At 38.5% G+C, this 25919-nt stretch overlaps 1 protein-coding gene across 1 annotated transcript in view; it reads left to right on the forward strand.

Moving 5' to 3' along the window:
- Positions 1 to 25919, forward strand: part of CEP112 (centrosomal protein 112) — a 358230-nt gene that overhangs the window by 248805 nt on the left and 83506 nt on the right. The window contains 1 exon segment of the mRNA XM_037492830.2: positions 21928 to 21990. Within this exon segment, the coding sequence (XP_037348727.1) occupies positions 21928 to 21990 (63 nt within the window).

A 25919-nucleotide genomic window follows, 5' to 3' on the forward strand; every position in this document is an offset into this window, starting at 1 on the left:
GGTTTTCAGAAACCACATAATTAATTAAATACTCTTGTAGTAACACTGACTGACTCCTTGGGGAGTCTGTTTGCTTTTTATTATATTTAAAAACCGTTGGAAGTAAACCAGCTTAAGATCACCAAGCAACCTTGGTTATTTAGATGGTGGTGGTTCTTCTCTTGGCCCCATGTTACCATGGAAACCCTTTTTGGTTATCAAGAGTGGATATTTATTTAAAAGAACCAAATAAGACATCAGGGGAAAAAATAACAATACAAAACACAACAAAACAAAACAAAAACAGACAATTAGAAACCAGAGACATCCTGCAGGGGAGGGAGAGGGGGAGAGGGAGGAGCACAGGGGACTGAGGTGATGGTGCACAGGTGCATTGGTGGAAGAAATTCTATGGGGACTACACCTGAGTTGGGGGGTAGAAAGCAAACATTGCTTAAAAATGAACAATGATGTAAAATATATATAAATAAATAATTTTTTTAAAAAGAAGTGGAAAAAAAATAAAAGAACCAATCTCAACTTGTTGCGCTCTCTGCACAGAGACATTACAGTAGGAATGATAGAATATAGATGTGAAAGCAGAAATCATGTGCTTTCATTTTTTTAATAATTAATTTTTTTAGATCATTGTTCATTTTTAAACAGTATTTGCTTCCCCCCACCCCCTCGGGTATAGTCCCCATAGAATTTCCTTCCCCAGTGCACCCGTGCACTATCACCTCAGTCCCCTGTGCTCCTCCCTCTGATCCCTCTCCCTCCTCCTCCCCTGAAGTATGTCTCTGATTTATAATTGTCTGTTTTTGCTTTGTTGTGTTTTGTGCTGTTACTATTTTTTTTTTACACTGATGTCCAAATGCCCAAAAATAGATGACTGCATCAGGAAGATGTGGTATATATACACAATGGCGTATTATTCAGCAATCAAAAAAGAAATCATGTGCTTTTAGATTACGGCCCTGTTTAGGAAAGTACCCTCAGTCCCTGCTCTGTAAGCTGGAGCAGTAGTTCCCAAACTAGAATGATTGTCAGAAGCACAGGGGTTGCTTCCAGCCCAGGTTCCTAGGCCACAAAATCATCCCAGCAATTCTGATTCAGTAATTTTCAAATCTCAAATAACATCTTTCACATTTCTTCTGCCATCTTCCTTCCTTCATTGTAACCCTATTTAGGGACACAGTTTTTAATGTTCTAGCCCATTAATAGACAGGCAAGCCTTGCAATATTTATTTCTCAGGGTTTTGGTTTCTTACTTTATTTTTAGTCTCCTGTTTTCCTTCTTTCATTAAGTTTTTTCCTGAAATCAAGATTTATACTAATGCTATAATAAATCCACTAAACAGATCATCCCAAAACTTGTATAATGATTTAAACCTCCCCTTTCAAATAGGATCAGAATAAAGTGTGACTAGGATATGAAAATGATGGCCAGCAGGACTGACTTTGGTCTGAACAGAACTAGGCCAGTTGGTGAGCGTGTGCCTCGGGTAGAGTGTTCAACCAAGATGGAATGTTTAGCAGTGGTGCTGCATAGGCCCAGTGGGGAGAAGTGAAAATAGTTCAGAGATAATAATAATGCAGCATCCGCAATGGGGTTGAGGGGCGGAGGGGCAGAATATCTTGGAGATTCTACTTGCAGGACCCAGTTTCCTCCATCTGCCCTTTTCTTCTATCCTCTGATAATGCTGTAACGCCTCTTAAATTCAGTGCTCCCAGTTTGGATCCTCTATTTTAAAGAATCACTGAGAAAACCAAATGGAAATAGAGCTTTCAGAGAATGACCTAAAGCCCTATTGTGTTTGCCACTATTGTGCAAGAAATCAAAGGAGCAGAGGACTGGCGAGGCTAAGACTGCAAAGTGAATGTTCAGATTCTATCCCTTCCACTCCAGTCTTTCTCAGGGCACTTAGATTGGCCCCAGTTACTGAAGGTAGGTGGACCAGGCTGGCAGTGCATGAGGGCTGCCTCCCAGGAGCATGTGTAGACATGCATGTGGCTTACACATTCATCACCTGCTGGGCTCGCATCTTCCTTAGTTAGTTCTCACCTTGTGGACTGTTCTCCAAGCTGCTGCTTGGTTGCCTTAGCTCCCAGTTCCAATCATAGATCTCTGCTGTGATTTGAATCCAGCCTGAAATCTCAGTCTAGTTTATTGGAAACCTTGCCCTACCATTTACTCTCTGATTTTTCTTACAAAATTGAAAATGACTCGCCCTGTTTTAGGCAAGAGGTATAGAAGCTAGAGATAGAGTTAAAAATAACATCACCAAAATTATTTAAAATTATGAGCAGATTTAAAATAGAGGGGCATAGGAAAGAAAGAACAGATGGCATGCAGGCAATTCTTATTTAAAATCAGTTAGAGATTAATAAGCAATTGTCAAGAGGTGTTTGGAAAACCAAGAGGGAATTGTGGCATGAATGTTGTGGAAGTAGGGAGTTTTAATAAAAAGTAATTCAGCAAAGGCAATATTAATTCTTCGAAAAAACAATGAAATACAAACTTTCTGAATGACTGATCAGAAAAACACAGGGGAAGGGAGGTGGGAGATATGAATGCTCATCCTGAAAGAGACTATCATGAATAGCCATTTCAATAAAGTTGAAAATCTGGATAAAAATGGGCTGATTTTTAGAAATTGTGATTGAATGAAGAATGGAAAACACTAGTAGTTCTAAAGATATTAAATCAAGCATTCAGTTTTCAGTATTTCATCAAAAAAACATCAAGCGCAAATGATTTTGTACTCAGTTCTCATCAGACTTTCAAGGAACAGATATTTCCAGTAATGAAATAGGAAGAAAATAATTTCCTATCTGAGGAAAGAAAAAGGAAATATTCCCCTGTCCATTCAAGGTTAGTATAATCCCAATATGAAAATAAGCCAAGGACAGTAAAAATAAAATTACACATTGATCTCATTTAATTTTAAGTGTAAAATTTCCTACAAAAAAATAGAAACAGAATATAGCAGTATATAGAAAGGATTGCAACCAAGCTGGAGCTGGTGCAGGAATTCGATGGTGATTCAGTGTTATAAGCCCATTAGTATAATCCATTGCGGCGTCAGATGAAAGAAGAAAATCCATATGATCATCTCAGATAAAAAAGCATTTGGCATAATCCATCCCTATCTGTGATAAATAATCTTAAGAAGCTAAGAATAGGAGCTACCCCCTTAACTCAATAAAGAGTGTCAATGTTGTGAATATATTCAGATTTGTAGTATAAAGAAACAGACAAAGGTACAGACAAAACTAAACCAAAACAAGCCCTAGAATTGTGAGGACAGAAATTGAAGCTAGTAAAGAGGGAAGGTAGGGGTGGGAGCAATGGACTATGGTGAGAGGACTGTGGGTGTGCTGGTAGTGAGTGTGGTGTGGAGACATGCATCTGAAGTGGTGTGAATGCCCTAAATCATATGCAATATCATAAACCGTAACTCAAAAAAAAAAAAAAGAACATCCATCAAAAATCAATTAAAAACAGAACAATATTGTTATGGTGAAACATTAGAAGGATTCCTTTAAAATCAGAAGAGAAAGATGCCCACTATTACTGCTACTTTTCTTTTGAATCTAGTTTCCATACTGTGTAAAGAACTCTAAAACCTAACAAAAAGAAAAATAACTCAAATTTATAAGTGGGGAAAAGATTTGAATATACATTTATCCAAAGAAGATATATAATTGGCCAAGAAGCACATAAAGAGTACTCAATATCATCAATCATTAAAGGAACATAAATTTAAGCAATGAGATACCTTCTTTTTATATTCACTAGGGTGGCTATAGTAAAGATTGAAATTAGCAAGATTTTGCAAGAATGTGGCGAAATTACAACTCTCATACTTTGCTGATGGAAATAAAAAATGGCGCAACGACTTTGGAAAGCAGTTTTTGACAGTGCTTCAAAAAATGTAATATACAGTTATCATATGACTTAATTCCACTCCTAAGTCTATTTCCATGAGAATTTAAAGCATTTGGGGGGAAAAAGACAAATACTGCACAAGAGTGTTTATAGCATCTTTATAATCAAAAAATGGAAACAACCCAAATGTTCATAAAATGATGAACAAATAAACAAATGTTGTCTGATCCAAACAATGGAATATTATTTGGCGATGAAAATGGATAAAGTACTGATGCATGCACAATGTAAATAAATGTGAAAACTTGCTAAGTGAGAGAAGCCAGCCACAAAAGGACCACACGTTATCTGGCTCCATTTACGTAAAATGTCCAATTAGGGAAATCCATAATCATGGAAGGTAAATTAGTGATTTTTAGTGACTTGGAAAATGAGAAGTGGCTGCTAGTGGAGGTGTGAGGTTTCTTTTTGAGGTGCTAAAAATGTTCTGGAAGTTATAGGGGCGATAGATATACTTTTTATACAGCTACCAAAACCACTCAACTATACAACATAAAAGTATAAACTTTATGATATGTGAATTATATCTTACTAAAACTACTATTAATAATAGGAAGTCTAACCATGTTAAGTGTGGAACTAAAAGAACTCTTACACACTGTGGTGAAAACATAAAATGTTCCTTTGGCAAACAATTTGCCATTATCCTCTGTAGTTGAGCATTTGATTTATGAGCCATCAATTTAACTCCTTAGCACAGGCCCTAGAAACTCACAAATATGCACCAGAAGACATGTACAGGAATGCTCACAGCAGAATGCATCATGCAGGAAAAAACTTGATGAGTACAAATGCTCATTAACAGAGGAAGGAATGATTATGATCTATTCATAAAATTGCATATTCCAAAGCAGTGAAAATGAAATACAGCTTCAAATGAAACATCAAGATCGGATCCTAGAAACAATGTTAGGAGAGCAGCAGCAAGTTGCAGGAAATTACATAGAGCCAGGTTGTATTTGTATAAAATTAAAAAATAGTAAAACTAATGTGTTAGAGGTGCCTATACTCATACATGACAATTTTTAAAGCAGGATCGTGATTAATTCTTAGGAGTCAGGGGATAGAATGGAGTAAGGAGAAACATTGGCATTTATTTCTGAGGCAAAAAGTTTTTTTCATGGACTCAAAGAATGGATAAGAAAGAGTAACTAAAATGGACTGCAGAGATTGATTTTGATAGCTAACTTTCTTAATAACTTGACTAGAGTTTTGTAAGCTCAGCTATAGTAAAGTAACTTTCTCGTTTCCATTTTATCCATCAAAAAAAAAAAAATGCCCTGTCTTAAACCTCTACATTCGTCAGCTAGTTCACCTCCAAGATTTTAGTCTATTGAGTTCTCCTTTTGATCACTCTTGCCTTACCTTTATTTTTCCCACTTCCTCACACATAAAGGAGTCTTTGTCTTACTTCCAGTGCTTACTCACCACTCTGTGATCCTTTGCCATCTTGAACTTTTACCATTCCTACGTGATAAACCTCATTCCTGTTTAATCTTTGTTGTCCACTTTATCTGCACATTATACAATAATACCCAGGAAAGTTAAATAATGCGTCCATGGTCGCACCACCCATTTGGTTTAACATCAAAGTTCATGATCTTAACCACCATTCTCTACTGCTTACCATTTGGCAACAGTTTTTTGAAGTCAGTCAAAGTAACTTGAACGGATGAACAAGACAGAGAGTGGTGATGGGAAATTCACCTCTACAGCACAAAACTAGCCAAACACTTTATGTTTGCCAAATTAAGGGGGGAATAAGGAATATTTAATATAGACCCATTGCTTGCAAATGTTTCCAATATTATTTTTAAATGAATTGGAATGCCAAGTCTATCTCAATAAAGATGATCCTGGAAAGCCATGTAAATTGTTGGTCATTTTTAATTAGAAAGATCTAATAACTAGAGCGGTTGAGCGCTGGGTTGCGAAGCTGCCCGCGGCCTCTGCGGCGCCGGTTCGAACTAAATCTTATGTACTTCTTTCAACACCATTCCAAACTTTCAAATTACCCATTAGAGGATGTAGAGCTTCTCGGTGTTAAGATTATTGTATGAGACTGAACTGCCTGCAAATCTAGCACAGCAACTTCCTATAAAAACATTATTTCATGAACTTTCCAAATAATATTTATTACATTCTTTTTTTCATACACATGAGAAAAAAGAGTGGAAACATTTCTAAAACAAGTAAAATATCCATGGGTTTTGTATGTTAAATCAAATTGGATCTAACTCCTAGATCCAAAGTTATATGAAATAATTATTACATGAGTAAAATTCAATTAACATCATTTGATGATTGGATGTCAGCTTTTCTTGATATTTGAAGTAATGTATTTGAAATTTTCTATTTGCTTCTATACCAAATAGAAGTACTTGGTATAGTACCAAGTACTATACCAACATATGTGCCACTAATATGTGAACAAGTATATTTAAGTTGTATATTACATATGTTAAAATTTGTTAAATATAGTAGCCATTTTCCTTTAACATTTGTCAGATAATACAACATTAGCTTTTTGGTGTAAAGCTTAATAGCAAAGACATAAAAATATTATAGACGGTAGAGATTGTTAAAAAAAATTAATTGCCCCATTTACATTTGCTCTTTGATGATAAATTCTTTTTTGCACATCAGAGAATAGTTGCTTCTTCCCTAGAGCAAAGTAAAGTTTTTTTCTCCCTCATTCTCTTAAAGTTTGTATTTCTGCCCAAGTAATAAATGAGTTTCAGTTTCTGTGGCCTCTGCTTCAGAGAGCTTCTCTGAGGGTGAGCTTTTGAAATATGATTAGATCTTAATTCCTAAACTATTTCCATAAGCTTGTTTCACAGTTTGATTTCTTATTCAGTGAGTGGAGTAGAAACTCATGTAAAACTTACGTGATCATTTATGGGTGTTAGCCATATAAATATAGATGTTGAAATGGTGAGAAAATTAGTCCTTTTGAATTACAGTGATTGTGGAAAATCAACTCTTCCATGTTATTCTTTAGGTTATCTGTCGTTAAATACACATTACTTTAGCCACAGTATAGGCAGAGAATGTATTAAATCAAATTCAGCATATTCAGAAATAGGGCCAATTTCAGGAATATGGTACTTTTACTGAGAATGGATTCACCTGTAACTTACTGAGTAGCAATAAAAGTGATATGATATCACAGACATGGTACCTCAGCCCTTTTCCATAACTATCCAGTTTCTTCTTTTATAAAGGATGTGGCTTTTCATAGGATTTTAAAAGGTGAATAGCAATGCCAAAAGCCAAAACACTTGGAGTTCCTAATTATTACAATTTTGTTCTGGGTAAAGCAACTATCTGTAATAACTGAATTTTCTAGAAATGACTGAAGGCATTAAATATGGACTAGTGGCATTTGTAGACATTTTGCTATTTGTAGATTAGTTTACCATTTTCTCAAGTTGTGATTTACATAACCATGATGAAAATGAATAAGAATTTAGTTATAATACCCTTGTTTTTTTAAGATTTATTTATTTTTATTTATTTATGTATACAAGAACTGGGATGTAGGCCAGAGCTGCAGTGCAGGGGATGAGAGGATTCCCCAGAGACAGAGTGGGGAGCAGAACAGGTGGATCTACTGAAATACACTGCTGAGGGGAGCAGCGGGTGAGACAGGAGTGGTCTGCTGCGCCATGTGGGTCAGCTCCCTGGCCAGGGATCAAATCATTCCTGTGACTTGCTAGAACTGAGATTTTATTCTCTGTGCCACCAGGGAGGCCCCTATTGTGCCCTTTTTTGTAATCATTGTATCAAACTGAGAACTTGTTGTTGACTCAGAATGAGATTAGAAAGTCTTAGGATTTAACCTCAGAAACTTTGTTATTCATATTTGTATCCTTTACCTGGCAAGTTGTAGATATTGAACAAATATTCTCTTTCTGACACTCCTACTCCCAATTGTATGTTTCAAGATAGAGCTTTGAAATTTAAAATGGATCACTAGAAGTCTTATAAATAGCCATCTACCTGCTAATCTTCAATGAAGTGATTGATTTGGAGCGCTTCATAGATGATTTCGCATGATCAAATCATGAATGGATTAAATCTTTTATCTAGGGTTGGTTCAATCAACCTAAGTGTCTGATGAATGCAAAGCACTATGAATATTTCAATACATGAACAACAAATAGAAGCTTTATTTATTATGTTAATTTTTAATCCAACCTGAAAGTCAAAGGAAATGGAAGTGAAAGTAAAGATACTTTTTAAAAACTATCAATATTCTGTTTGAACAATTATAGTAACCGGCAAAACATAGTTATGTATAATCACTAACTTAGCTTTTATGTTTTTAATTAAATTAATGCACTTTTATAATTTAGTATAGTGTTTAGATAACATTATCCCTATACTGTGATTTGAATAAGGCAATTTTTTCCTCTAAATTGACATTAAACTATGTCTTAAAAATCTTTAAAAATTCTGTTTTAATCAACTTTATTAAAATATTTAAGTTATCATAAAATGTCTTTAGATATTTATGGCACTCAAAATATATGTATGAAAAAGTGTGAAAACCTTCTTCTATAATTCATGCTCAATCTCCATTTTTCCTCCCAAACTCTCTTTTATCTCTTTTTAGAAGAAGAGACAATGTAGTACAGCATCTCATATTTTAAAAATCTCACAAAACTTTCCACCTTACTTCTCATGTCCTATGTGGAAATGAAGAAATAGAAAACTATTTTTTGCTCAAAAAACTATCAACCCATATATACTTTTTTCCCCTATTAATTCAGTCAACAACATTTTTCAAGCAACTACTAATGGCAAAGCAGTGATACCGAGACCACAAACTGGGCATAATCCTTTAGGAAGGATATGTCACATTTTCAAAAGACTAGAGCAGCTTTGCACATTACCAGGACTAGAAAGACAAAAGGAGGAAAAACAAATTGCCTCTAAAGTTTATGAGAAAGGAAAACATTAGCATTTGAACTGGTCTTTGTCCACGGGTATGACTAAAGAACACCATGATGGCAGATGGGTGGAAACTGCAAAGCAAAACAAGGAGCCTGGGAAACTCCGTGAATCCACTTTATAAAATGTTTATTCTTTCATTCAGTAGTTACTGGTTGTACTGTATGTTGGTCTTGAGATATATCCATGAGTAGAGTAGACACAGAGAGCTATCTTTGAGGAGTCAGTATCTGGGGTTGTTGATGCAGAAAGGAGATGTAGATAGATGCTGTATGAGTGAGACTTTGAGTGCTAGCCAAAGATCTTGAATTTGGTAAATACGATTCTTCAGCAGAGAAATTATTAATAGCATTCAGGGAAAATTAGAGACTGGCTAAATAAGGAGATAGGGTCGCAGCTCAGGAGAATATTGTGGGCATGAGGTTGAGAAAGAACTGAGCTGGGTAAGCAGAGGAAATGCTAAGGATCAATAAACTGAAGAAGACGCTGTGCTTTTAAACCCACAGGAGGACCAGAAGGTGACTGTGCTGTAAACAATGAAGTTGTAGACCAATGCCACTTAATCATCTTTGGGTCATGCATTCCTTTCAAAACCTCTTGAAATACTTAGGTTCCCTTCCGGGAAATATAGTGTGTCTAAAACTTTGCACGTAAACTCTTAAAGCCTATCCATGGACCCCAGATGAAGAAACCTCACAAGGGGGAGAAGAACTTCAATCACCGAACACTTCTTGAGCGCCTACTATTTCAATACTGGACACTGGACTCGGTGGAGGTGGGGTAGAGGGAGGGGATGATAAATGTGTAGCACAGCTGCTACCCTCCATTTCTGCGGTTGTAGAAGTGTTGTATTTTGATGTTGCCTGGGGGACTTCTTAGATGGAAGTGGCTAGTAGGTAATTGGAATCAGAATAGGGACTGAGCAAATAGAGCCAATAAAAAATGTATTTTAAGACTAGAATCATCAGTGACAGAATGCCCCCAATAATAGTGATTTAAACTAGATAGAATATTTCTCTCCCACATAAAAGACCAGCTTGGTCCTTTAGGTGATGTTCTGTCTTGCCATTGGGGCAAGACATCTTGTAGCGAGGGTTCTCATCTTTGGGTTCCAACAAGGCTTACAAGGCTTATATAATGGCATAAAAATTTGACAAGGTATAATCAAAGGTCATGTATGGATTGTCTTTTAAGGAATCTTCCAGAATCTGCCACACCACACTTCCATTTACATGGGCAGGATTTGGTCCTGTGGTCACACTGAAATGCAAAGGCATCTGGAAAATGGAGTCTCCACTCTGGCCAGCAGATGCCCTACCAAGCATCTTATCCCAGTGAAAGAAGGGGGGACTAGACAATGTGGAAGAACTGGAAACTGTATTCTTTCTCACATATAGATACAAATTAAAAGAAGTTTCTCTTCCTATTACATTGGCAAAGATTGTTTGAAAATTAAGACTTCACCTTTCCAGTAGACAGTATAGTGGGTACCTCAACTGTGATAAAGGAGTGGCTGTGCTGTAGCCTGTGTGTGTCTGAAATAGAGAGCCGACTGTGTTGCTTGCAGGATCAGGCGTAGCCAGGCTGCCTCACGTGTCTCCCTGAGCAAAGCAGAGTTGACCTTGTATAGGGCCTTTGGGTGGATTAGAGTTTGGGTAGGGGGTGTGGGGACTTCAGAGCCTTGGCTTGACATCATTGGGAGAAGCCTGGTGACTTGTGTGAGACTTGCTGATGAGCTGGCCCTCCAGGGTGTGTTTGTTGGAGTGAATCTGACTACCACTTCTTGTCTGACAGCCAAATGCGAGTTGTCATTGATGAATTGAACAGGTTTAAAACCAGTTCTGATGGCTCCTTGTTACCACAGCTATAGACCAATCAATCTGAAATTTCAGGGAACATGTTTTATTTTCAACTCAAATGATGCAATAGTAAACTTTTAGAAATTGGTGTGGAATAAATTTAATTGCATGGGAAATGTTTACAATGCAGTGCAAAGTAGGGAAAGTTTTGAAAAATTACGTCAGCCTGTCTGCCCATCTCTCCATCCCTCTTACTGCACTTGCAGTACCAGCATAGATGTGAGTGAACACTGCTCGGCTCACTCGCTGGTGGGTGGGGTCCCTGTGTGTCATTCTTGCATGACCTCCCTCTTCCTCTGTCCTCTCAACTGTCCTGTGGGGGGGAGGGGAGGAGTTAGAGTCCACTGCCCCAAAAGCAACCCAGTTATCTCTCCTTAGGCCAAAGTGAGCTTACTATTGCCCTTGTTCCTACACCCTACGGTTGGCCAAAGGATCATCAACTGTGATTTCAAGCTTGGGAGAAGGGAATGCAGACCTGATGTGGCTGTGAGACTCAAGCTTACGCTCTCCCCACTCCCCACTTCCACAGCACTGGGCACAGAACCTACAGTCTCCTGATTGCTGCCACTGCCATTTCTTTCGTGAAAGAAGAGATACGACAAGAAGCCAGGATCTGAACCATATTACCCTCAAAACCTCTCCCTAGCCTAAAACAGTGGACAGACCTGAGAAGGGTACAGATCATAGGTCATAAGCTTAGACGCACACCTCTTAGTATTGTCACAATTTCTGCTTTTAGTCACCATTTGGCTGCATGGGAAAAACCCAGTATTTGTCTTCAGTCACCTCACACTTCAGTTATGCCCGCGCTTCCAGAACAGCATGTGAACCCAGGAGCTCTCCATCTTGCCATGTGGGGGGAGAGGCTAGTGCCTCTGGTCCTGCGTCTCACCTGTGCACCAGCATCCCCTGAGACACCTCTTTTTCCAGTGACTTTAGTAGTCAGTGGATTTGATCACATGTCTGTAATCCATATTTCTCTCTGGAAGCCCCTCAGACCTTCATTTTCTTCACTGCAGACATGCTGCTCTGAGACACCCAGGAAGCTTTATGTTCTTCCTGCCTCATTGGAGGTGTGAGCAACAAGGAACTGGGTGCAGCAGTCTTGATGGTCTGCTTAAAGGTGCACCCCACACAGCCCTCGCCTATCTGTGTCTTCAGTTACATGTCAGTGCAGATAAGAACTGGCCACTCCGCCCCGGCCTCTTGAGGAGCCACATCTGACTGGATTCTCTGCCCCAGCTCTCAGGGTTAGGCCACAGCTTGTCCAAGAAAAAGGCCTCTTCTCAGGAATTGTCTCCCCAGATTAATATTCCCTCCCCGCCCCAACCACTTTAGACTATGTCACATTCCCCCAACTTGGGGAATTCTTTCTAGTGTAAGAGCAGGGAGGAGGTGGGGCTCTGACTGATGTGCTTTGTATCTTGAGTCCCATAGGCCCAGGTTATAGAGTCAGAAGTTAAAATATTGTTTTCTAGGCCTCCCCAGTGGCGCAGTGGGTTGAGTGCAGCACTGTGAAGCTGTCTACAGCCTCTGCAGCGTGGGTTCGATTCTTGGCCAGCCAGGGAGATGCCCACGTGGTGCGGCAGACCTCTCCTGTCGCACCCGCTGCTCCCCTCAGCAGTGTATTTTCGTCATCTGCCTGTTATGCTCCCTGCTCTGTCTCTGGTGAATCCTCTCACCCTCCCACGCCTCTGGCCTGTACCCCACCTCTTGTATAAAAATAAATAAATCTTTAAAAAAATAATTGTTTTCTCTGTATTTCTGCTATGTCATCCTTCCTGTGAGATTGTGAGGGTAGAATGCCAATCTGGGAAGTTTTTCTACACTGAACATTTGCACTTCTTTTCTTTTTTTAAGATTTATTTATTTATTTATACAAGCCCTGGGTACAGTCAGAAGCACGGGAGGGTGAGAAAATTCACCAGAGCCAGAGCGGGGAGCAGAACAGGCAGACTGATGAAATACACTGCTGAGAGGAGCAGCGGGCATGGCAGGAGAGGTCTGTCGCTCCATGTGGGACCCTCGCCGACAGCCGGGGATCAAACTGGTGCTGCAGAGGCTGCGGGCAGCTTTGCAGCCCAGCACTCAACCACTGCGCCACCAGGGGAGGCCCTGAACATTTGCTTTTTAAAACAATTTTATTGAGGTATAATTTACATACCATAAAATTCCATTATTGAAGTGCACAGTTTAATAATTTTTTTAAAAAATTTACACAACTGAGCAAACATCACCACAACCCTGTATTCATTTTATAATTTAAAAATTTGATTATAAAGATGGCCTCTTATTTCAGCAGTGAGAGGGGCACTGATGTGAGTGGAGGCGATAGGGGTCAAATTCAGACCCTTTGTAAGAATGGGCCATGGCCATACTGCTCTAGGATTGTTTCCTGAGGTGTGTTAAGAGTGGAGGCCAAGAATGGAAAGGGACCATTGAAGGAATGTGAAGAAGAGACAGCACAGGGCCTAGAGGTGCTATACTCCTTCAAGGTCATCTGTGGATACTTCTCACCTGGAATTTTTCAGTTAATCCATTCCTATTCATTGCTAACTGATGACCTTGGGCAAGATTTTAACCCTTTTGTGTCTCACTTTTATTATCTATAAAGGAGGATAATAATTTTGCCTTCTTCATGGAGTTTTGAACATAGAGGCGTGTGTGTGTGTGTATACACACAACTCATGCTTGAGGGCTTTGAGGTGGTTAGATCTATTAATAGGTGTAGTGTACTTAGACAATATGCCAGTAGAGAAAGAGCAAATTAATATTACTTGTTGTTGCTGTCATCATCATCATCATCATCATCATTATCCTTTCATACCCATCTCCTCACACACAAAAGCCTTCTCTGATGGGAGGTCTCTCCCAGTTTTGCCATAATAACGCCCTCTGCATAGCTCTTTCATGACATTTATGCTATGTTTGATTTACTTATCTGTCTCCTTCCCACCTGTATTAAATCCTTTACCTCTGTCAACATATAATGCCGAACTCTGAGGGAGGTTCTCAAAGTAAATGTTTGTGAAACCGTCATAGGGATGTAGCAGGATTTCAAGAGTGGAGTGTGTGTGTGTGTGTGTGTGTGTGTGTGTGTGTGTGTGTGTGGGTGTGGGTGTGAAAAGCTACCCTTTTTATTTTTATAATTGCCTGGAAATGAGCCAGTGTAGAAGAAATATGGATGATGTGAAAGGAAAACCTTGTGAGAATAACTAGTGGAGGCTGCTGATGGAGCAAGACAAAGAATCCATGTTTTGGTGGAGCAGCATGGCTCCTTTAACCAGTTATCATGATGTAATTTCTGCCTATTTTCTGGAGAAGTTTTATATGGAACTGATATCATTTCTTCCTTTGATAATAGAATTCACTAGGAAGCTACTTAAGTCTGAAATAGGTGTGTGTGTGTGTGTGTGTGTGTGTGTGTGTGTGTACACAGCTCACGCTTGAGGGCTTAATGCACATAGAGATATAGGACTCTGAGTTTTCCATTTCTTCTTGAGTCACTTTTGGTAATTTATATCATTTAAGGGATTTAGTACCTTGTCTAAATTACAAAAAAAAAAAAATGTGGCAATATGTTGTTTATAATATTTCCTTATTCCCAACCCTATTAATGTCTGTAGGGTCTGAAAGCAATGTCCCCTCTCTTTCCTGATACTGGAATTTGTCTTCTCACTGTTGTTTCTGATCAGTCTGTTTAGAGGTTACTTTTATTTATCTCAAAGAACCAGCTTTTGGTTTCATTGATTCTCTCTATTGTTATTTTCTATTTTATTTCTTTCTACTCATTTATTATTTTGTTCTAGTTACTTTGTCTATAAAATTTTTCCAGTTCCTCAGGAGCAGCTTATATCATTTATTTTAGATCCTTCTCCTTTGCTAATAAAATAATTCAAAGCCAAAAATGAATTCTCAGCACTGATTTAGTTGCATTCCACCAATGCTAGGCTTCCATTTTCATTAACTTCAAAATATTTTAATTGCCTTTGTGATTTCTTCTTTTATTTGAAGAAATTAGCTATATATTTTTTATTTTCCAAATTTATTTGAGTCATATTACATACAGTTCTGTTACAGGTTTCTAATTTGATTTCATTATGGTCAGAGACCATACTTGGTATGATTTTTATCCTTTTAAAATTTATTAAAGTTTGTTCTATAGTCCAGAATACGGTCTTCATTGATTAGTGGTCATGTTGGTTGACAGCATTTTTCAGATCATCTTTAACCTCATTAATTTTCTATCTTTTCTATCAATTCCTGAGAGAAGTGTTAAATACTCCTCAATTATAATTCATGGATTTACCTATTTCTTCTTTCAGTTCTGTCATCTTTGCCTGTATATTCTACAATTCTTGAAATTAAGTTCATATGTGTGAGGATTGTATATAATTTTCATGAATTAGATTATGAAATGTCTCTTTTTCTTTTTTTCTCTGATAAATTTAGATAGAAAATTTTAACTATATTTAATGTAATTCATCATGTTCATGCTTTTGTTTATACAATTAGATGTTTTTGCTAGCTTTTAAAATTTCTTTGTCAGTAAATTCTACCATCTGTCATTTTTAGGTCTAATTCTGTTGACTGATTTTTCTTATGGATCTTCTCATGTATGATTATCTTTTTTTGGCTACTTCACATTGTAAAATTTATGCTGTTAAATGCTAGATTTTCTTGACTTTTTGAAAAAGAGGTGCAGGGCTTGAGAGGATTCACCAGAGACAGAAGGGGAACAGAACAGGCATATCTGCTGAAATCCACTGTTGAGAGGAGCAGCAGGCAAGACAGGAGAGGTCTGCTGTACCATGTGGGTAGCTCCCTGGTTGGGGTTTGAACTCATGCTGCAGTGGCTGGCAATAGCTTGATAGTGCTGAAACTTTAACCCTTGCACCACCAGGAAGGCCCCAATTTTCTTAACTTTCAATAAAAATATCAGGCTTTGTTTAGGAAACAGTTAAGTTACTTCTGGATGACCAATCTGATCCATTTGGATCTTTGGGCTTTTTTTAGTTTGTTAGACAAAACTTAAAAGTAACTTTATTGTTGAAACTAGTGTAGCTCCATGACTAACATGTGACCTTTAGTTCCATGAAGACTCACCATTCTGACTGATCAGGATTCAAAAATCTCTTAGCTTTGCATGAGCTTTGGGAATTGTTTATCTTAAAGCTCACCAGTCACTTTTTGCTTGGCCTTATTAGAACTTAACACTACAGCTAATTATCATCAGCCAACTCAAGGAGAATCCATGTGGATGTCTGGAACTCTTCTTTGCTTAGCTCCCCCTGTCTAGAGCTCTGCCTTCACAAATCCCAGCTGCTTCAACCCTCCTAAAATCCAGTCTTTGTCACCTCAACCTAACATATGCTATGCTCCCCTTGTATTCCCTCCCCTGTGTTGAGGTCTATGTCACTAATTTTTCTTGGGCTTTAAGTGGTTTTTTTGGCTCACATTTAACATCTACATCATTATTTTAAAAGGTACCCTGAGGAAAGTGGAAACTTATGACTGGCATCCTAGCTCATCTAACCATCTGAATGTCCACACCTTGAGTATACGTAGGGTTGGTATCCTGCAAAACGCCTAGGCAGCAACTCAGAAAAACTGAAATTATTTTTTCATCATTTTCATTTCTCTTAACAGGATCATAATCCTTTGCTTCTTGTTTCCTAACATCCCAAAGCAGTTTTTCCTATATTTAGTTTAATTTCCTTGCTGTTTAGTGTGGCAAATGAAGTGCGGTCCCAAATTACTCCATTATGAATTTTTTTAATGCTTTACAAATTTACACCTTTATTTTGAGATGAAGTATAGAGATTTTCAAGTTTTGTAAATATTTAAAATTATATATAATCATTATGAATTTCTGATTTTTTTGTTGTTAGGATAGTACTCATTGATATTTGCATCTAGAATCACTGGGTCATAACTATATTTGCAGTTTTTGAAGAAACTTTAAGTCGATACCTACAAAGCTTTTAAGTAGAAAATACAGAATAATAATCTGAACTTTATACTTTGTTCAAGCATCTTGGAAACATCCTTATTTTGTAATTCTAAAACAAATATTTTTCAGAGCTTATGTTATTATATTTTAAAGAAATTTATAAGATATAGGTTTACTATGAGAATAAGCATTCTAGGAGTCTTCTAACTTTCTTTTCCCAAATTACCTTGCTGGCAATCGTGAATGCCTGAATTCTGCCCAGTAATGATAGGTATTGGAAATAAAATAATGAAGGAATTTTAAAAATGAAGACATCATGCAAAAACCCTGTGTAGATGACGTATTAAGGTGATTAATTTTCACATTTGTAAAATTGGTTTGTTCCTATCTGATAGGGTGTTAAGACCATCATTTGACAGGACTTGCATAGAATGAGGGGACCAACACCTTGGGCCCTATAACATGGAAAGAATGGCTTGAGGAAGAGACCCCACAAAAGCAGAGCAGAGCTGAGTGCTTGGTGAGGGTGAAGGTCATGACCAGCCTAAGTGGGAGCAGTGAGGAAGAACCAAACAACAACAACAACAACAAAACAAACAACTTCACATACTTCAAAATTATCATTTTCCTCTCACCTATTATTCTGTTTATGGCATACGGTAGATAATTGCTTTAAAAATTGTTTTCCTGTATAGTAATGATAGCTATAAAAATCAGACTTGAATTAACATAACTAACCTTAATTTTATGTATGGAAATGAAATGTACAGCCAGAACCATCCCAAAGATAAATTATACAAAGAAGTGTTTTAGGAACAGTTTGCATGATAAATTAGCTATAAATTTTCAACCATGCTACACCAGAGCTTTTTAGATTTAAGAGTCCAAGAAATCCAGGCAGGATTTAGGTTCAAATAAATAGTAAAGCCCTTGAAGGTTAATAAATTAACTTTATTTCTTCAATTACTCTCATTATTCTCCAAAGTATTGATTCTGTTAGTAGAGAATCTCTTAGCTGCGAGCAAGTTCCGGAGGTGTTCATGTTTTACTAACTGGTCTCACTTTAAATTCAAATCATTAATTTCAAGCAGCCCTAATAGGGCTGCATTCCCTTCCCCACTTTCCTAGACTACTCGTTCCCCACCCTCACTCCTCAAATCTCCTAACAATCTCTTCTACTATCATCATGTTTAACCAATGACTCTTTGTTCCTATATTATGGAGAAGGACATGCCATACGATGATCCCCATACTTATGGGATGATTTGCCTGCTCTGTAGCAGAGGCCACCACCTTCCCTTGTGTTCTAGTTCCCATCCTCTCCTTTACTTAATGACATCTCCCCAGCTCATCTCTAGCATTATCTGCTTTCCCTGATCCTTTTCCTCAGTCTACATTCATATTGTTAGTTGTCCCCATACAAAACAAAACAAATTAACCCTTCTAAACCTACTTCCCTGCAACTTCTAGCCCATTTCCCTTCTTTCCTTTATAATAAAACTATGAATAAATTGGATCTTCCCCAGTTCCTCTTCTCACTTGAGCTCCCTCTAATACAACTTCCTTCCTTGCCACTATACAAAAATTGCTTTTATCCATATTACCAAAGTCATCCACATGACTTAAGTCATCTGGTCATTTCTTAGTGCTGTTTAGGTGACATCTCTGTAGCCTTTGACACAATTAATGAATCCTTGAAACATTTCTTCATTTGGCTTTAGGAATCCATCATATCCTGATTTTTTCTCTTTCTGGCCATTGCTTTTGTTCACTTTCCTCCCTCTCTCTTAACCTTTTAACATTTATAGGCCCAGGGCGCAGAGGTCTTAGATTACTTTTTTTTTTAAGATTTATTTTTTATTTATACAAGTGCTGGGGCACAGGCCAGATGCACAGGAGGGTGAGAGGATTCACTGGAGACAGAGTGGGAAACAGAACAGGCAGACTGATGTAACACACTGCTGAGGGGAGCAGCAGGCGAGACAGGAGAGGTCTGCCCTGCCATGTGGGACCCTCACTGGCCAGCTGGGATCGAACCCATGCTGCACAGGCCACGGACAGCCTCACAGTGCAGCGCTCAACCACCTGCGCCACCAGAGAGGCCCTCTTAGATTACTTTTTGCATACGCTCAGTACCTTGAGATCTCATCCAGTAGCATGGTTCTTTATGCTGCTATATACTGGAGGTCATTGAATTTGCACTTCTAACCTAGACCTCTCCCCTGAACTTGACTTGAATAGCCAAACATTCACCTCCACACCAGATGTCCAGTGGGTGTCTCTGAGCTTAACGTGTCCAAAACTGATCTTTTCTTCCCTCCAAAACCTGTTCTGCCCACCCAGCTTTTCTGATATAAAGTGATAACAACTCCATAGTACTATATAGTTGCTTGGGGCCAAACATCTTGGAGCAATCCTTGATTCATCTTTTTGTCATGCAGCACATTCAGTTGGTTCTGTTTTTAGACCTTTCTCAGTATCTGGCTCCTTCTCACCACCTCCTTGCTTACCACCCTGGATTATCTGTGATGGCATCCCAGCTGGCTTCTCGAATGGATTCTTTCCACATACAAGAACTAGAGTGATCTTATGAACACTTAAATGACATCATCCTTGTACTGCCAACTCCTCAGTGATTCTCCATTTCACTCATATTAAAAGTCAAATTCCAAATTCCAGTGGCCTTTTTAACATCATGCAAGATCTGGCTCTCGGACATTCTCAGACATTCTTGCCCAGACCTCATCTGGCTTACGGAAGACATTGCTTGCTGATCCAGCCTCACTGGCCACCTTCCCAACCACCTCCCAGTGCCCAAACATCTGGTGCAGGCCTCTGCCTCAGGACTTTGGGCTGGCTCTTCCTGTACCTGGAGTGATCCTTCCTTGGGGTTCCAGGTGGTGCCTCGCCTCCTACAGGTCTTTCCCTTAGTTCCATACTCTTTGGATTATAAACTGTGCCCCACCACCTTCATCACTTATTTCTCCTGCTTTATCTTTAAAGCACTTGCACTGTGTCTAAAATAGCATCTTTTTATAAGTTATTTTGCTTACTATGAAGGATAAAGACTCCATAAAGGTAGAGAGGAGTTTCTGTTTTCCTCACTGTTCTAACCCCACTTATCTAAAATGGATAGTCAAATTGGTTAGTGATAAAGCACTTATTAAGGTTTGTGGGGTCCGGAGGCTGACTGGCATGGCTGATGACTCAGCTGAGACTCAGGCTACCCTGCACTCACCGGCATCTCTGAGTCACATTTTTAGGGAAAAGTAACTTAATGTTTATGACACTATAATTAATTTTTATATTTTTTGAGTGGGTAAATATTTATAAAGCACTTAAAACAGTGCCTTGCTCAAGGTAAAAGCTCTCTAAGTGTTTATTAAATAAGCAACAAATATTTTATCAAGCATTTTGTCATTAACAAAAATATGTTGGCAGAATGTAAACCAAGACAAATAAACCTCAAGAGGTTCAGAGTGGGCTTAATTCTGTAATGGAGAGTGGCTTTTTAAATATAGAGCTGGAATAGAGTATGAGGGCTTATACCAGACTCTAGTCCATCATGATGGATTAAACAGTAAGATGATAGCATGAAAAAGTAGGAATCACTTTGGTAAATGTATAGACAAATCCAGAATACTGCATCACTGTAACAAAGTGGGTAAATCCCTTTAAATTCTAGTATTAAAGGGCGGAAGCATTAAAAACTATAACTAAAATTAGGATAATGGACACTCAATATAAATTAATATAAATAGAGCCTCGAGAGATCCAGAGTGGCGTTAATTCAATGATGAAGATTTGCTTTGTTAATTATAGACCTAAAATAGAATCTGATCACTTACTAGGGGAAAAAAAAAAAGCAATAGTCACATGCCTTCTCTACTCTGGAGAAAAAACAAAACTACCCAGTGTACTCAATGGATCGAGGATACAAAGAGATTGTGGAATAAACTCTAAAGAACATGCTTTAGCTGGCGTGTTAGGCAGAGCTCAGCTCTGCTCAGTAAGTATGCTTCAGCTGCTCCTAAAGCATTCTTACTGACCCCTGGCTGCATGGTGTGGGGGCTGGACCCCTGGCTGCATGGTGTCCTAGCTGTGTGATGCTGGGCAAGTTACTTCACCTCTCTGTGCATTGGTTTCTACATCTGAAAAAGAGCCATGATGATGCTATTCAAATAACAAGGAAAAACTTGGAAATCACAACTATTACGGCAGAATTTTTTTAATTTTTAAGTTTTTTAATTTAAAGCTGAAAAATCCCTACAATGGAAAATATCCCCCCAAAAAGGAAAACATAAACAATAAAAAGAAATGATGACCCTGAGGGGGAGAGGAGGGTGGAGAAAAATTTTTTTAAAAAAAAAAGGAAGTTATGAGAGTAATGATTCAAAGTTTTTCCAGAAATGAAGGACATGAGCTCAGATGAAAAGGGCCTTCTTAGCGCCTGTACAATGGCTGGAGGGGGCCAGGCGGGGGGGGGGGGGGGGGGGGAGTGCAGTCGAGGGCCTGTCGCTGTGACATTTCCGGACACTAAGGATAAAGTGAGGATCCCCAAGGCTTCCAGAGAGCAGGAAAGCAGGTCACGTACAAAGGATCGGAACTCCAGTGACAAAGGAGATAATCGAGTTCTAAGTAATGTAGACTTATTCTGGGAAGACCATCCTAGTTCCAGGACATAGAAAAAAGGATCTAGATATATTTGTCATTTCAAAACATAGTTCTGTGTGTTAGTCAGAGCGGGGCTCAGCTCTGCTCAGAGAGGCTGAAAACCCCACATCTGCCTCTGTCCAGGGGCGTCTGTTTCTTTTATCTTTAAGGAAAAGGGTATTAAATTCGCCTCTTCTTTTCCTCCTCCTCCAATCCCCTCTTCCCTCTTCTCCCTTTTCCTTTGTTTCTTCTCTCTCTCCCTCACTTTATCTTCTGAACCTTCACTCATTTGCTGTGTCTATTTCTGTCTCTCCTTCTTTCTCTCTTTCTCCACAGAAGTCTGTGTTTGTCTAATAATTGGCAGGAGAGATCTTTTTTTTTTTTTTTTTTTGCTTTTGCTTTTTGCTTTTTAAGTGATGAATAGTTGGCGTTAGATCAAAGACAAGCCCTGTGGTTTTCTGGCTGCCCCAGAAGGGCGGTCCAGCTGGCAGCCGTCCCAGCTGCCCGGTGATCGGCATGTGGAAGAGATACCAAGCTCACAGGTCACCGTGTGTTCGTGTTCGTGTGTTTTTCAGGCCAACAGCAGGCTGAAGCAGATTGAGAAGGAATATACGCAGAAGCTTGCCAAATCTTCACAGGTAAGCCAAGTTAAAAGAAAAGTAAAACCAAAACAAAGACCTACACAGAAAAGCATTTGCACTTCAGGGTTAAACTTAATTCCTTTGTACAGATGAGTAGAATCCCATTTTTGATTGGTAGATGGATAAATAAAATATGCTTTTAATATTTCAGTCTTATTTTGAACAATTTTAAATTAGACATATTGAACCATTTGAACACACACACACACACACACACACACACACACAGATGTTGTAAAACCAGCCTGTGTGCTTGAACAAGCCCGGGCTGAAACATATTTCACAAGGGCAGGAGGCGCACACCTATATTTGTGATGTAAGCATGTTGATACCATCTGTGCTTTTGTGCAGTGTTGCTCTTTGCTGCACCTAAAGCCTGCTTAGCAGCAGAATTCAAAGTGACAAATATTCAGGGTTACGTGAACTGCTCAACTGTTGACTCCTTTTGAGAGAAAAAAAGAGCTCCCAGTGCTTCCAATCACCTCTCTCTTTATGCTGTTATTTAGTAGTTTTTAAGAAAAGCCAATAATTGAATGCTTGTCTCTACTTGACATGCGATGCACAGATTTCTTTTTCTGCATAAGTTGTTATAATGATATCTTATAATATCATTTAGGGAATCCCAAGCATTCCTTAGTTGTATGAGTAATTCTAGAACAAACAAACACTAATTTTCATTTTCCCAGGTGGCTAGATTAAGTCATTTAATTTTGTGCCATCCTATCTAATGATTTTTTTCAAATCAGCTTTTTTTCAGCACTTTGCCTATAGACAGTGATGTGTGGTAGGAAACTGAAATTTATGTACCATGTTATGGGGGGCCATGCAGGGGTGTAACAACAATGCAACAGCAAAATGATAATAAAATCAGAATGTTTATGGGGCCCTAACCATAGCAACTCACTCAGTCTTCGTTTGCAGTAACTCTGGAGTTAAGAACAATTATTGGCTCCATCTTTCTAGTTGAGAAAACTTCAACTCAAAGAGGTGAAGTCACAAAAGATGGCCAGTGACTCAGCCAGGACCCAGCCTGGGTCTGACTTGGGAACAGAAGCTCTTGATCTTCAAACCACCAGCCTGGCCCCACGTTTGTTCAGTGGCCATGCTCGGTGATCGTTATCACAAAATGCCTGAGATTCTGATTCATTCCTAAAATGTGCGTGTTCCACAATGCACAGCCCACTAGGAAAACAAAAATTCTTAGTCTGAATGAAGAGTTGGCTGTGTTTATTTAGAATATGGTGATTATAAGCCTTGACTACTTTTATTCCAGGCCTGCCCTGAGGAAAGAACATGAGGAAATACCCCCCTTTGTTTTAATCCACAGCAAAGGATCCTTATAATGAAATCTTTTGCTCCACAGGTTAAAGTTTAAACTAAAACGTGAAACCCACCAGCTGCCAAATCCTTGCATCTGCTTATTGTGCTGTATGTTAAATGGAGGCAGACCGAAAGTGAGATATAAGATAGCCAGTAAGGGTGCTTAAATAATGAGAGTATAAACAGGAGTATTTAAGTTTATCTAAAGGAATGTATGAAGAAGCCTGATTAGTTAATATTAAGGCAAATTAAGTATCAGTCAGTGTGGAAGCTGACGCGCTGGAGTCCAGCTGACCTGAATTTGCACGCCAGCCCTGCCACTCGCCTGGCCCTGAGCTAGTTACCTGTCCTCTCTGGAATCCAGTGTCCTCATTTGTAAAATGGGGGAGTAGTACTTACCTCATAGGATAGTTTAAGTATTAAGTAACACAATGCCAAAAAGAAAATGCTTAGTGCAGCGCCTAGTACATCATAAAGAATTTACCGGAGCTCTTAGGGTTGCAATATTAAAATTAAAAAGCAGAAAGGAAAGGAGGGAGTGAAGAATGGGAAGCAATTATTGATTCAAAACTCTGGGGCGTTGCCCCATTGACAAAGATTCTCTCTAAAATTTGTTGCTGATTATTTTCCCAAGTGAGGATGAGGCGGAGAGGTGTGGAGGAAGAGAAAGAGGAGGAAAACCAAATATAGTGACTACACTGTACTGTAGCCATCATTTCAAAATCGAAAAGACAGTGCAACATTAAAAACAAAAACAATCTTAAAATGGGTGTGAAAGTGTAATACAAGGTTGTCCATTCTTCTCATGAAAGGTACGATGACAACCTTACGGTGATGTTTTGTTCATCCGCCTCTATCTACACAGTAACACTCCCAGGTATATAAACATATATGAACTGGCATTGGAGAAACACTGGTCTACAGTTTATCAGTTCAAAGAAATAGATTATTTGAAAATGAACATTATAAAATAGAACCGAGGATTAAATTTTTCTGTTTTCCAATGATGGTGTGTTGGAATCTCTAGCTCTGGCTCATATTTAAACTGATGAGAATGCCAGAGCAAAGTTGCTTGATTTTTTAGCAGGTTTTTAACAATCCCTCTCTTAAAAAAAAAAAAAAAAAAAAAAAAAACAGAAAATAACAAGCTGAAGGCACTAGTAATGAATGCATTGGTACCCAGGAGATCATCAGGTTAAAGCTGGAAAATATTTGAAATATTTTCCTCCCTTAAAGGAAGTTATTTAATCTTAATCTATCAAACCTTTAGGGTCTGATAGATGGCGCACTAAACCCTCAGCCTATATCCCAGGACTGTACCCCCAGGTTTCCAGGATGACACCTTGTGCATTCTCTCTGGGAACACTGGAAACATCGTTTCTATAAGAACCACATACTTGCCCTTTTCATCTTAGTATTCCATATTAACCTTGCCTTTTCAATTTGCGTACAGTTTCCCCCACTGTACTGACTCCCTGGGTGACCATTTTTCAAAGAAAGATAATTGTCATTTCACAGGGACCTAAGTAGTTGGGAATGTGAAGATCACCCACCGCCAAGGTACCTACCTCCCCACTGCCCACACTAGCTCCCATGTACCACAGGCACATCAGGGCCTGGGCTGCTGCTCCTTGTCCAGATGCCCACCCTCCTGCCGCTCTCCCAGGTGACCACCAGACTGCAAAGGGTAAAGGGAGCACTGCACCACTTCTTCCATAAAGATCTCCAATGTTTGTCAAACAATATATGGCATGACATTGTATGGTATGCCTTGTCTACCAGATTTTGAGAGAAAGGCTTAGTAAAAATCCAAACTGTACTATTACCTGAAATGTAGTAAAGTGAGAGTGAGATGAAATCTTAACCTGTACTTGGAATTGTTACTTTTAAGACCACTAACAGTTATGCAAAATATTCATTGCTTAACAATAACTATTATACCTTTCATGGGGTTGGCTGCTTACAGCATCAGCCCAAAATAGCTCTCCTTTTGCTTCCCAAAGTATTCATTTTTAATATCCATGTGGAAATATCCCAATCCAGTTCTTTCTCTGAAGCTAGGATAAGCGTGTAGTTGAGGGATGGCATTTTGTTTTATGGTTTCAAATTATGTTTCAATCAAAACTAGTAAGTTTTGATTATGATTATACAAATGAGTTTTCATTTTCTCAAATTTTTTACATTATTATTCTGTAAAAAGACTAGGTTATCTCAATATAATTTGCCATGTAATGATTTTTTCTTATTTACTATAATTGTAGTTCCACTACAAAAATATATACTGAATGCCAGTGATGTACATGGAACTAAAATAAAATTAGTATGTTGTCTTACAATCTACAACCAATAGTTTATTCCTTACCTAAAGATATTAATCGATTATGCCTAACTCTTATTCTAAAATTAAACTTCGAATCTGTTTTTAAAAATTGTCCAAATTTTAGCCATCTCTCTCTGTCAGTCTTCTAACCAATTTGCCTTGAGGTGTTTTCACCTCAAGTGTTTTAATATTCTCTTCTATCATTTTCATAAGTTTTTAAGTAGGATAGCTTTTTAAATAATGCAACTTTCCAAAGACAATCTCATTTTCTCAAAGGAATCTTATT

The sequence above is a fragment of the Talpa occidentalis genome, unplaced genomic scaffold, assembly GCF_014898055.3.
Source record: "Talpa occidentalis isolate TD23 unplaced genomic scaffold, MPIMG_talOcc4v2.1 talOcc4.7, whole genome shotgun sequence".
Lineage (NCBI taxonomy): Eukaryota > Metazoa > Chordata > Mammalia > Eulipotyphla > Talpidae > Talpa > Talpa occidentalis.